The sequence below is a fragment of the Photinus pyralis genome, unplaced genomic scaffold (assembly GCF_008802855.1).
Source record: "Photinus pyralis isolate 1611_PpyrPB1 unplaced genomic scaffold, Ppyr1.3 Ppyr1.4_LG5, whole genome shotgun sequence".
NCBI classification, from domain to species: domain Eukaryota; kingdom Metazoa; phylum Arthropoda; class Insecta; order Coleoptera; family Lampyridae; genus Photinus; species Photinus pyralis.
In genome coordinates, this window is record NW_022170596.1 from 48,811,971 (window position 1) to 48,824,760 (window position 12,790).

At 38.2% G+C, this 12,790-nt stretch overlaps 1 protein-coding gene across 1 annotated transcript; it reads left to right on the forward strand.

The window, feature by feature from the left end:
• The first annotated feature begins 305 nt into the window (after nucleotides 1-305).
• LOC116172650 (chondroadherin-like protein) lies at nucleotides 306-4,197 on the forward strand. The gene is made up of 6 exons (XM_031489897.1): nucleotides 306-581; nucleotides 625-725; nucleotides 773-968; nucleotides 1,013-1,279; nucleotides 1,328-1,565; nucleotides 3,829-4,197. The coding sequence occupies exons 1-6, from the start codon at nucleotides 536-538 to the stop codon at nucleotides 4,178-4,180; spliced, it is 1,200 nt and encodes a 399-aa protein (XP_031345757.1). The 5' UTR covers nucleotides 306-535; the 3' UTR covers nucleotides 4,181-4,197.
• The last annotated feature ends 8,593 nt before the right edge of the window (nucleotides 4,198-12,790 follow it).

Genomic DNA, 12,790 nt, shown 5'->3' on the forward strand with positions numbered 1-12,790 from the left:
CATTAAACGTTCCCTAAATTTGCCGCTGTAAACTTGATACAAACAAAATACAACAAATAGAATTAAATGAATTCAAAAATTAGCGACAAACTGTACAATAAGAAACAAAATTTTACCAGTCTGGGTACATTTGAAATAAATAAAAATTCCCAGGTCTTATGAAACAACTTCAATTATGTTACATACAGGATGTCCCAACTATAATTTTGGAAACAAGTTGATATATGACTCATGCACCGTTACATTTGACCATCCATACTGTGTTTTTATTCGAAAATGCTATTGATTTAGTGTTTCGTATAACAGCTTTCAATCATTCACATGTTTGGGTCAGCAGTAGTGTCAAGGGAAATTGAAAAACTGAAGCAAAGCACCTTAATACGAACTAAAATTTCAGCACAACCACATCGAAGAGCTTCCACGTTCAGCATTCGGCAAGCTTCCAGTAGTTTTCGAATTGCACCTCGCCCACAATTTATTGTCAAACATCAGCGTTAGGGCGTTTGACGGACTTCTCCAGCTGATCAACTTGAATATGTCAAACAACAAGATCGCACACATTCCAAACGGCGCACTGCAAGGTAAATCCAATGCGATTAACTTAACACTAATTGCGACTTTTAGGACTCGTATCATTGCGAACCTTAGACCTTTCCGGCAACGAGCTAGAAAAGCTCGATAATAAAACGCACGGCTTGTTGGATGACTGCTTCTCTATTGAAAGGGTAGGAGCTTGAAACAAGGGACTAAATGATGTTTTTATTCTTTCCAGGTGAATCTCAGTAATAATAAAATAACCTTTATATCCCGAAAGATGTTTCCAAGTAATCCGTACATACCTTACAACTTGAAAAACATAGATCTCTCCTACAATAACGTGCCACTCGTGACTTACGATTTTGTCTTTGGAACTTCGAAAGTGGAAACGTTAAACCTAACGCATAATTCAATCGCGGATATTAGGCGATGTAAGGGGATTTTTTCGTATTTTATTGTGTGACGTTTGTGGTAGATGTTCTAGGTAACCTCACAAGTTTAAGGACGTTGGATTTGTCCTTTAATCTCTTGGAGGATATTACGAGCGATCCCGATGTGTTCATACTTCCCAAAAGTATATCGGAAATAAATCTGTCGCACAACATGCTGAACGAGCTACCCTGGAGGGAAGTAATAAAAGTTGAAAATCTCACGACTTTGGATCTACAGCACAACAATTTCACGGTGTTTACCAAAGAAATGAATACTTTGGTCAACAACAAAACCAGAATTCTTCTTAAGGGTGAGGATTTGTTCAGTTTTCGATTTAAATTCACCTTTGGAATTTCAGGAAATGCTCTTACTTGCGATTGTTTTGCCCGACCAATGCGAAGATATTTCGATACGCTGCTCGAGGTTCCACAGTTTTACAAGGACGTTATTTGTAGTGAACCCGAGTATATAAATGGAAAGCCGCTGTTTGAAGTGTGGGACGATGGCTTGTTTTGTCCGAAGGATGTTAATCTGACGAAAAGTGAACAAAACGAGTATGAAGTTGCTGCAGATGTTAAAATACGCGATTTAAAGATGTGAGTAAAGATCGATATTGGTACAAGTATAATGGAAAATAGTTCATCAACGCTTGGTTTACTCGTCGACCCTATCCTTTTGCCTCTCAAGCCTTTAAACTCTTTCTTTGGCTTCACCACAAATACCTATCACTCAGGCAATAATACTAGACTTCTCTACCTTGGTATATAATATACTATTAGGTAGATATGATATATAGATAATGGTTAACGCGTTTATTGATCAAAGACAAATAAAGTACATGTGACTTCTTAGACGAAGGCGCAAATAGCAACAGGTACGCGTTGGTTGCCTAACGACGAAGGCTATGATTTGAAGTGACAAGAACCTCGAAAGCTTTCACGGCGATGTACAAATTTAAATCTGAAAAGATTCTGAAGCGATTATAAAAGGATTCTGAAAGGACTCTTACAGAGATTTTGAAGAGATTCTGACGAGTTTATAAAAAGATTCTGAAGAGATTTTGAAGAGACTGCAGAGATTCTGAAAAGTTTGAAGATGTTGAAGACATTTTGAAGAGACTTTGAAGAAAATCTACAGAGATTCTGAAGAGATTCATAGAAGATTCTGAAGAGATTTTGAAGAGATTCTGAAGCGATTATAAAAAGATTCTGAAAAGACTACAGAGATTTTGAAAAGATTCTGATTATAAAAAGTCTAAAGAAACCCTGCAGAGAGTCTGAAAAGATTCTGAAGAGATTATAAAAAGATTCTGAAGACTCTTCAGAGATTCTGAAGAGTTTAAAGAGATTTTGAAGATATTGAAGAGATTCTGAAGAGATTTTGAATAGATCCTGAAGAGATTATGAAACGATTCTGAGGAGACTACAGAGATTTTGAAGAGTTTGAAGAAACTTTGAAGAGATTCATAGAAGATTCTGAAGAGTTTCTGAAGCGATTATTAAAAGATTCTGAAAAGACTCTACAGAGATTTTGAAAAGATTCTGATTATAAAAAGTCTGAAGAAACTCTGCAGAGTCTGAAAAGATTCTGAAGAGATTATAAAAAGATTCTGAAGACTCTTCAGAGATTCTGAAGAGTAGAGCTTTTGAAGATATTGAAGAGATTCTGAAGAGATTTTGAATAGATCCTGAAGAGATTATGAAACAATTCTGAGGAGATTACAGAGATTTTGAAGAGTCTGAAGAGATTCTGAAGAGATGCTAAAGAAATTTTGAAGAGATTCTAAAGCAATTTCGAAGAGATTCTGAAAAGATTTTGAAGAAATTCTGAAGATATTCTGAAGACATTATACAAAAATTCTGACGAAATTCTGCCGAGATTTTGAAGAGATTCTGAATATATTCTGCAGAGATTTAGAAGAGATTTCGAAAAGATTCTGAAGAATGAAGAGATTTTGAAGAAATTCAGAAAAAGTTATAAAAAGATTCTGATGAAATTCTGCCGAGATTTTGAAGAGTTTATGAATAGATTCTGAAACGATTAAGAAGAGATTATGAAAAGATTCTGAAGAAACTCTACAGAGATTCTGAAACGGTTCTGAAGAGATTATAAAAAGATTCTGAAGAGACTCTGCAGAGATTTCGAACAGATTCTAAAGCGATTTCGAAGAGATTATAAAAAGATTTTAATGAAATTCTGCCGAGATTTTGAGAATTTTGAACAGATTACAGAGAGATTTTGAAGAGATTCTGAAGATATTTTTAAAGAGAGAGAAGATATTTTGAAGAGATGCGGAAGAAATTTTGAAGAGATTCTCAAAAGATTCTGAAGGGATTTTTGAATAGTCTGAAGAGGTTTTGAAGAGATTCTGAAGCAATTCTAAAATGATTCTGTAGAGAGTGTGCAGATTTTGAACAGAGTGGAATCACTATAAACAAGTGGTCCTCTCAAAAAATTTCAATTTTTTCGGTTTTCATGATGCACAAAAATCCATTCTTATCGTTTTTGACTTCTTCAATGACAAGACCGGACATGTCGCAATAATTCTCGGATCAGCCAATTCCTCAAACTACTGGTCACAACCTAAGGATGCCACTGATCTGAAAGAACTTACACTAATGACTCCTGTACAACAACAAACAAATTTAATTATTTTCATACACGATTGACAGTATCTGAACCTGCCTTAGTATTGCCACGTTGCAAGCTTTTATTTTTTCTGCTCATACGCATAATCTACTTCACTCACAAAAATGAACGTTTAATATGCCAATTCGGGTAATAATATATCCGATTGAATTCGATTCGTTGCAAAAAAATATTTATTGAACCTTAACATTCTAATTTCATTTGTTGTAGGATAAAAGATGACCTAACGGTATCGTGGAGCGTTATCAAGAACGAAGACATTGCAGATCCCTACGTTGTTATCAGGGGAATAAAAAACGCGAAAGATGCATTGTACGCTAAAACACTGCCATATTTTCAAAGGAAATTGGAACTAAATATATTTAAAGAAAACCTAGCGAAAATCAAGAGTTCCAGGCGCGATTACGAAATATGTGTTGTAGCGAGGAATAGTTTGGATAATGTTAGGAATTTTTTCCAAAATCAATGTCGCGGACTTGACACGACAAATGGAACTGCGAGATATGTTTCCTGGAATATTTATTTTATTTTTGTTTTGTTGCTTGTAAATTATTTATTTTAATAAATTGTTGTCTTTTACGTTGGTCTAATGTTCTTTTTTGGTACCGTCTAATTGAACACATTGTGTGGTGGAGTTATTGTTTATTTTACATTTCCTTGTTTTTAAGCGTGTCGGTTTTCAGTCAAGGTAGTCACACTAACAAGACCAACTACAGGCTCTAAACTGAAACAAACCTTTATTTAACCTAGTCTTAACTACCAAACCTCTAAAAATGCTCCTGCACCCACGTGTTCCTTTTTATTATAACGGACCGTACTTAGTTGCTTCAGGCTTCAGATCGGCGAATAAACTAGGAAAAATTTGGTGGGAGAGTGGCTGAATTAGGCGCCAATTAGTCTTCAGTAAATGTCGAGAGAGGAGGAAATACTTACCAAAAAGGGTAAACAAGGCAAACTAAGCCTTTGTTCTGGGGAGCTAAAAGGGAATAAAGCACTTGATAGGGATAGAACATAAACAATATCGCCTATAGCAATGTGAAGTTCTGACACTGAGGCTAATCGTATACTGAGAACTGCAATTAATACTTAAAATGAATAAAAGGGAGCACATGCTTATACTTGTAAAATTCAAAGTAAATACGCGTAAGTGCCCTTCACACTGAGCTCCTCGGCAGCTCTGCACTGCGTCCCCTCCCACTGCTCAGCAGTGCGACTAAGCAGCGTTGCTACGTTGCGTCGCCCAGTATGAAGGGCATTTACGAGTATTTACTTTGAATTTTGCAACTATAAGCATATGCTCTCTTTTATTCACATGGGCCATTAACTCGAATGACTAAACTACTAAAGGAAAATTTGGTTCGACTACTAATTGTCCTTAGGTGAAAGCATAAAAATGACGTTAGATTTTAAGAAAAATATTTTAAAAGGTACATACGCCTAAATTTCCATTCAATAGCAATGTAAACAAACTAGTATGAGTAAATGCTTCGAAGCAAAACAAACCGTAACTGAAAAATCGTTGGTTTTGGTCTCGGACCAAATATCGTCAACTTCAAAACGTGTTTACAAAGCAACGGTATCTAACATCTCAAATAACACAAAAGTAGCGTAAGTGAAACCGGATGTATCGGGGCAATTTACACAGTAACAATCTCCAAACGTTTCGTAAAAGTTACTTGCGATTGGGTTGCCGAAGCAAATGGGTACATCTCCATGTATAAATCTCGAAGTAGGTCAATGTTGATAGAACGAAGTAGGTCAACGAACTGAGAAAACTGAGAAAATCCAAAATTCAGCGCTTCCACTTCGAAATATCGATGTCGAAAGCACAATCCGGTAGGTAATAATGAAGCAAATCGTAAACCAAAAGTAAGAAGTAAGAAAAAAACTCGCAAAACGGCCTTAAAATTTGTAAGATAAATCCGCAAATAGCGTCAGCGAAGCTCGAAAGTAGAATAACGAGAGAAAACTTCACTCAATTTAACACAGCGTCAGTTTATCCCAAAAATGGTCGACAAAATTGTCAAGTAAGCAATTGCGTGTATCGTCTTGCAAGGAATAATTGAGAATGCGTCTTGTACAAGGAGCGCGGGTCGGAAGTTCTGTGCGGCCTCGAACGACAACAGAATGAACGATTCAAAGAAATCTATCACAAGAGAATAACGAATTATTAAACTAGTGAATTACAAGGAAATTACCTAGATGGCATAAGGATTAAATAAAAGGTCGCAATCAAATGAAAGCACCGAGTAAGGATTAATGAGCGAAATCCAAATTGATACCATCAAACGACAAAACAAATCGTCACAAATCCACAAATATCCTTCTCCTTTCATACTTCAGCGCTAGAGATGCGACTGACTGGTTGTTGTTTAGTCGCCTTCTACGACACGCAGTGCCCTCTGCCTCTACGGTAGGGTTATTCTTTCTCACCCCTACACGGTTATATTTACACAATCGAGAAACTTTAAGACCATAATGGAACGTACCGTTACAAAATATATACGAAATCTATCCTTTTATTCTCAAGACAGATCACATTAGGTACAATATACTTTACGATGGTTCACGTTATGCTAAATATAAGAAGATTAACTGTTTTTAAATTGACCGAGAGGAAGTGTCACAAAATTCTAAATGCAAATTCCATTACAAGCTTAAACAAGTTGTAACTAACTATAATCCTGTCATAATATTCTCAACTCGTTTTTTATGCACATGGTAGCGGAATTAATAACGATAATAAATGGGATTCATTGCGATCATAAATTGATTTCTAGTAACACTTTTAGTAACGTTATGAAAGAAATAAATTAACTTTTTGATTTTGTTGTTTCGTTTATATCGCGATGCAAACTAAGGAATTCAAATTTTATTAATCTGCCTCATAAAACTAGCATAAAATGAAAACGCCGTACCGTATTTTATAACTATAGCTGAAAATAATGTAGGGTAATATTCAGTTTACTATTTAGCAATAAAGTTAGATTATCATGTGCCATACTTTCCATTATGATGTTATAAAATGTAGGTAGAGGTATCCTTTGCAATGAAACAAAGAGAAATTTGATGTTTAACAGGTAATTCTTGTGAAACGTTTCATTTTAAAGTGTTCATAGCGACATTCTGTTCACTATCAACTGATCGATACCAAATTTTCTTGTATGAGATCAATAAACGTAAATAAATAAATAAATTTTCCGAATCAAACAAGATCCGAAGACTGACGAATAAAGAATAATTTACAAATTACAAAAATTAACGTTTGAAAAATGATTAAAATAAATATTCAAGCAACAGGAGAACAATGAGAGAATTTAATTACATCGTGGAGGATCAGTCTGAATGAAAAAATTCGTCCCGATGTACCTTCCCGGTGAAGAAGAGAGAAGTCTGATCCTCGAAAAACTTCTCCTAGGAATATTCGCCACCATAATTTCTACTGCAAAAATATTTAATGTTCAAAAATGCACTAAATAAACTAGTAGGTAATGTTTTCCTTTTTTTAACGTAAGAAACTATTGAGGTGACTTTATGTAAGATTAAAAATGTATTTATGGGTATTTATTAATGTTGCAAATAATATACAACGTTTTTCATTGTCTAACCGCTTTCCAGAATTATACCTTTTAATTATGATAATTTTTGTAATTTTCTGGTACTTAATTATATAACTACCTAAATTTTCTTTTCACATGTCAATTTTCAAACACCTTTCTGTCATCAGTAGTTTATTAATTTGTATTGAATTACTTTTTTTGTATCAATATCTTTCAGGGAGCATTTTTTCAGTCATATGAATTGTCGGAAAAGCGTAACTTTGTTTATGTCCTTCAGTATTATTTATTAAGAAAGGGTGGATGCGGAAGAGGTGTCTCCCAAAAGCTTTCGGGAATTGACAGTTCCTCCATACTTGCAAGAGGTAAAAAAGGTAAAAAAAGGGCCTAATGCAAGAATCGCAGGGAGAATGGGAGGAAAAAGTTTAATTCCGACGATAGAGGTATGGGTGGAGAACGAAATAAGCAAAACCAATTAGTTTATAAGCCAATTGACTGGTTACGGATGTATGAATGAGTACCTAGGCAGATTTAAACAACAGAGAAAGCCGTTTGTACAGCAACTGTAACTTCAAGGATGACGCGGAGCACTCCTTTTTTGTGTGCGGGAGATGGACAAAAGAGAGGGAAGAGTTATACAGCCATGTGGGACGAGTAACACCGGACAATATAATAACAAGTACAAATTGTGCACACCCCTTGTGCAGGTAAAGCGCATTTTTTTAAACACCCCTACGAAATTTCTTCCATAAATAAGAAAGTTGGCACTGCGCATGCGCAAAACCAAATTTGGAAACTGGTGTTAAATTTTCTTTTATTCCAACTGGCTATGTATCAAATTTTATTAAAATACCTCCATAAATAAGAAATTTGGCACTGCGCATGAGCAAAACCAAATTTGGAAAATGGCGGTACATGTGGTTTTATTCCAAGTGGCTATGTATCAAAATTTATTTAAATGCTCAATGGTTATATTCCTTCAAAACGTCGATCGAGGAGGAAGGCAGTAGTTTGTAGAACTCTTCCTTTCGTTGAGACCTTTAATTAGAATACGATGAGAGATAATATTAATTTTTACCCCCCCCCCTCCCCTCAGGCCCAGTCGCACGGGAACAAACCAATTTATTTCGATGAGACCTTTCATTAGAATACCATGAAGGGTAGAACATGTGTTTAGCCCCCCCCCCCCCATTTTATTAAAGTTTAACTTGCCACCACTAAAGGCGTGCGTATGCAAAATCTCAGACCAATTGGTTGTCGTATGTAAAAGTTATGCATGTTTTACTTTCAAAAACAGCATCTCAGGAATTAATTCGTGGGGGGGGGGGGGGCTTTTGACAGCGAAACTTGATGGCCGCCTGGCACACCTTCAAAGTATAGGCTACCTACTACAAAAAAATACAGGACTCTAGGACCATTCCCCTAGAAGTAGTTCAAAACGGTAGAAGTGGGTCCGGACTGACAAAACGCAAACAATAGCACATTTTTTTAATTCTAAAAAAATGCGGTAAAAGTAGAGCGTTAAAAACAAAAGCAAGGAATAAACCTGGAGTGGGTGGGGGGGGGGGCATTCAGCCAGGAAGCGGAGTCCTGGGGTCAACCTTGTGGAACGTGGCCTACGATGGGGTCCTTCGGCTAGAAGTGCCGACGGAGTAACGATAATTGGATTCGTCTACGACATCACCATCGTCGTGGTGGACAAGGCAATGGAAACGGCTATACATAAACTCCAAGCAACAATGGAGAAGATAAGCCTTTGGTTTGGACGGAAGGGAGGAACCTCCAGATAGTACCCAAAAAACGAAGGCGGCCCTCCTAATGGTGCGAAGAAGGTTGGGGGAGGTCACCTTCGACATACTTGGGAAGGTAGTCGAGGCAGAAAAGTCTGGGAGTGATCCTGGACAAAAATGGAACGTTCTTAGACCACGTGAGATAAGCGGCGGCGAAGGCCCCCAAAAGCAACACCTTTGGAGATAATTATGCCAAGTAGGGAACGCGCGAGAACAAGTAAGGAAGAGGCGCTAGTGAGTTCGGTTACATCGACACTGCTGTACGTCGCAAAGGAGGCGAAGAGGACCCGACTAGGGGCTGGGACTCCCATAAAGTGAACATGGCGGCCCTTGAGAAGGAGGTGATGTCTCTAGCGAACCAAAGTGCGGGAAAACTCAGGGGCCAGCTCCAGAAAGTCTGCAAAGCCAACATGCCCGCGAAGAAGACAAATGGCCGAGCAGTGGACTGGTGGAACGCCGGAACCAATTAAAGACGGCAATTAACACTAGCAAGAGAAGGTGCTGCCAGTCCCCGTGGAATGAGGTAGACAGGGATATATCGTGGTGGGTTACAAAATTGTGATGAAAAAGCTGGCAAAAGCGAGAGTACCATTGACGACGAAGCCCTGTACAATACCATTAGGGGGCTCTTCCCGAGACATGAGCCACTCGAGCAAAAGGAGGCGGGGGTAATCAAGGTAAAGGAGGTCACAAAGTACCAGTACCCAAATATGTAGCCATTAGCAGTCCAGAGATATGGGTAAACCTGACCACCCACTACCTGAGACGGGGGGAGTACCCTGAAGCATGGAAGCATAGCACGGTGATATTGACCACACGCTAAGCCAATTCCTAGCGGGACACGGCGAAAATGGGATGGCCGACGACAAGGCGCATGCGATCTACGAATGGCCCCGATGGCACGGAGAGAGGGAAGGTCTCTATCGGAAAATTGAAGAAATCTGGGACGCAATAAAAACCTACTGCCACAATATCATTGATACTAGGGAGCGCGACGGAAGGGGTAGTTAAGTTAATGGAAGATAAAAGTCCCGCTATTAGAAGAATACTTCACGTGATGCCTGATAGCTGAGCGTTTGAATACGCAGGGAATTGGAGTAAAAACAAACGGTTAGGTGCAGTTGCGCACGGAGTGTCATAGCGATCGGACGTGCTTTGGGAGCTACGGGCACCAAAAGCGCGTAGAGTCGAGTTCTAGAGTTAAAAAATCGTGAGTGGTATTGGCGGAAGCGCGCTCAAAAGACCTGACTTGTGTGCAAACCCCAAAAAATTCGGGGTGGTAGTTTTTGAGTAAATTTTTGAGTTTTGAGGTATTTGAGGTGTTTTGTTGTTATCAAATAAGACCTCGTGGGAACGAACTTCTGAAGGAGTCATCCGATAAGGATCAACCGGGTATCGCAAGATAGGCCCTATAATAAGTAGTCGAACCCGCACCGGGTCGACGTTATCGGCCCACGCCCCGACGCGCTACCGGCCTATCAAATTATAACGGTGTTGGAATCGAGGCGAAACGCCTCGTATTTTGACACCCTACTTAGGGGGGGGGGGCTACCCATGGGTGAAATTTACCACATGTACATAGTAGTATTAGTATTAGCGTTAGGATAGACAAGACTATAGTTATAGTGCCGTGTAAATAGAGGAACAGTAGTTTAGGGTTAAGGGAGCTCTAACTGAGGGCAAGTGAGAGCCGTTCAGGCATCACCGCCTGAGTCTGCGAGCCTGGAAGATAAGTGGTAAGGAGAATCCATCTATCTCATGGGCTGGGCCAATCAAGAACTGTGCGGACTCCCCCCGGAGGACAGGGTGGGAGTTACACAGCAGACACACCTCGGGATTATAGGGCAAAAGAAAGTTCTGGCTAAGATATGATCCCGGAGACCTCTGGAGAGGGGAGGAGGAAGTGAGAGGACACGGACAGCGACAGCGGAAGTGATGAACTGGTCGATTCAGATTCAGACCAACGCGAAGAAGTGGTTGGGAAACGGACACAGTCATCGTTTCTCCTAAGTCGACAATGAATGAACTGGGAGACATTTGGAAACTGCAAACCAAGGGTGCTACACTTGCAGCGGGGGGTGCAGAAGAATAAATGGTAAAAAGTATGTGGCGGGCCTAAAACAGGCTACGATTAAGGACGCGGATATACATGGGTCTGAAGGGAAAAAGGTCAGCACGGCAACGGGTATGTCGCCCAGAGACACGCGTGATGCGGCCACCAGTCCGGCGAAAGAAACGAGCCCTGAAAAGAGAGCATACGCGCCAGTAGTGGACAGAGAAAATGCAGATACTCCCTCAGACTAGTGCAAGGACAACGGACCAGATTGTCCGAAATACTTTTGGATCCCCCGGTATTAGACAAGCCATATATTTTTTGTGACAAATGGCAAACTCGTGCGATCCGACCAGATTTATTATTGAACGCTCGCTAAAACTAAAGAAATTAAACAAACCACGGTATTGATTTAAAAACTTTACCATGGAACCCAATTGTACAAACGTTACAATTAGAATTTGAAACATCTTAGAAAAAATGGAACTGGAAATTTAAATTACAAAGAGAAAGATTAAAATGATAATATAAATCGAAATGCGGAGGACTTAATTTATTTTTTCTACATAATTTTTGCCGAAAACTTGCTTTTTAGGCTAACGCTCTTTATCCGTCGCTTATTCGATAACAGCTTTGTACCACAATCAAGCCATTCAATTTAATTTATGTCTCAAGATAATTTTTATAACCCCAGCGTTGTAGGTAATTAAATTTACAACTAACGGGCTAAAATGTTTATCTTCGGATTTTGCTCGACAAATTTAAACACGAATCGTCGCTCGGCGAACTATTCCAATAAAACAAAAAGGACATTCAGATTAAATTAAAAGGGAACTTCTGGTGGTACGTGTTTAACTTACCACAAGTTGTAAAACTAAAATCAATAAAACCGAATACAAAAAAAACGTTCGGAAAATTCTATTAGAATTAAAGGTGGAACTGTTACAAATTATCGAATAAATATTGTTCAACCATGCAAATCTCTCCACATTCTGTTAGTAAATTCGTCAAAGTTGACGATGCTAAAGCGAACTAATTGGTTTTCGTGCACGGCAGCTAAAAACAAATTTGAAGAGTTCCGAAATTGAAATTTAAATGTTTCTACTGTAAAAATCAGCGACCAAGAAATAATGTTCAATTTATGTAATCGGATAACATAAATCAATGCCTACGCTTTTTTCGTATCTACTTTTTTTTACTTTTTATTTGTGATCATTCAAATGGATTTTTTATCAAACACGTTGCCGTGATTCATGTAAAATAATCGCTGCACGAGTGATACTGCGGAACTTGTTAAATTTATGAGAGAATTAAAAGGCTGTGCAATACAGGATTTAACTTTTTCTAATGAAGGACTGTTTCAAGCAAAACTAATTTTATTAATAGTTTTGCCGCCTAATTATTACTACACATTTACGTTTAGATTAAGTAGGGCCAAGTTAGGGGATGGGTGAGTACTATCATAATAAAACACAATACTATAGTACTATGTATGCTCATCCGTATGAAAAATCACATCAATAAATATTTAATATTGTTATTTTCTAATAGTTGTAGGGCGCCAGTTTAATACTTTATCAAACAAATAGAAATATGACGAGTCTTCCCACGAAGTTACAAAATAAAAAATACAAATAATATATACTTGGGCAAAATTAAATTCGAATTACGTCACTGTCCCTTCCAATAAATAGGGTTTTCATTTGAAGTTAATTAAAACATTAAGAAGTATGGAAGAGTCTGTCTATGCAGCAATCAATCCCAATGTATCA

What these genes read in the sequence shown, in the direction of transcription:
- LOC116172650 (XM_031489897.1), top strand. Translation starts at nt 536, where the DNA reads ATGTCAAACAACAAGATCGCACACATTCCAAACGGCGCACTGCAAG. An exon ending in AATCGCGGATATTAGGCGAT is followed by an intron (nt 969 to 1,012) that starts GTAAGGGGATTT and finishes CGTTTGTGGTAG; the next exon opens with ATGTTCTAGGTAACCTCACA. An exon ending in AAAATACGCGATTTAAAGAT is followed by an intron (nt 1,566 to 3,828) that starts GTGAGTAAAGAT and finishes CATTTGTTGTAG; the next exon opens with GATAAAAGATGACCTAACGG.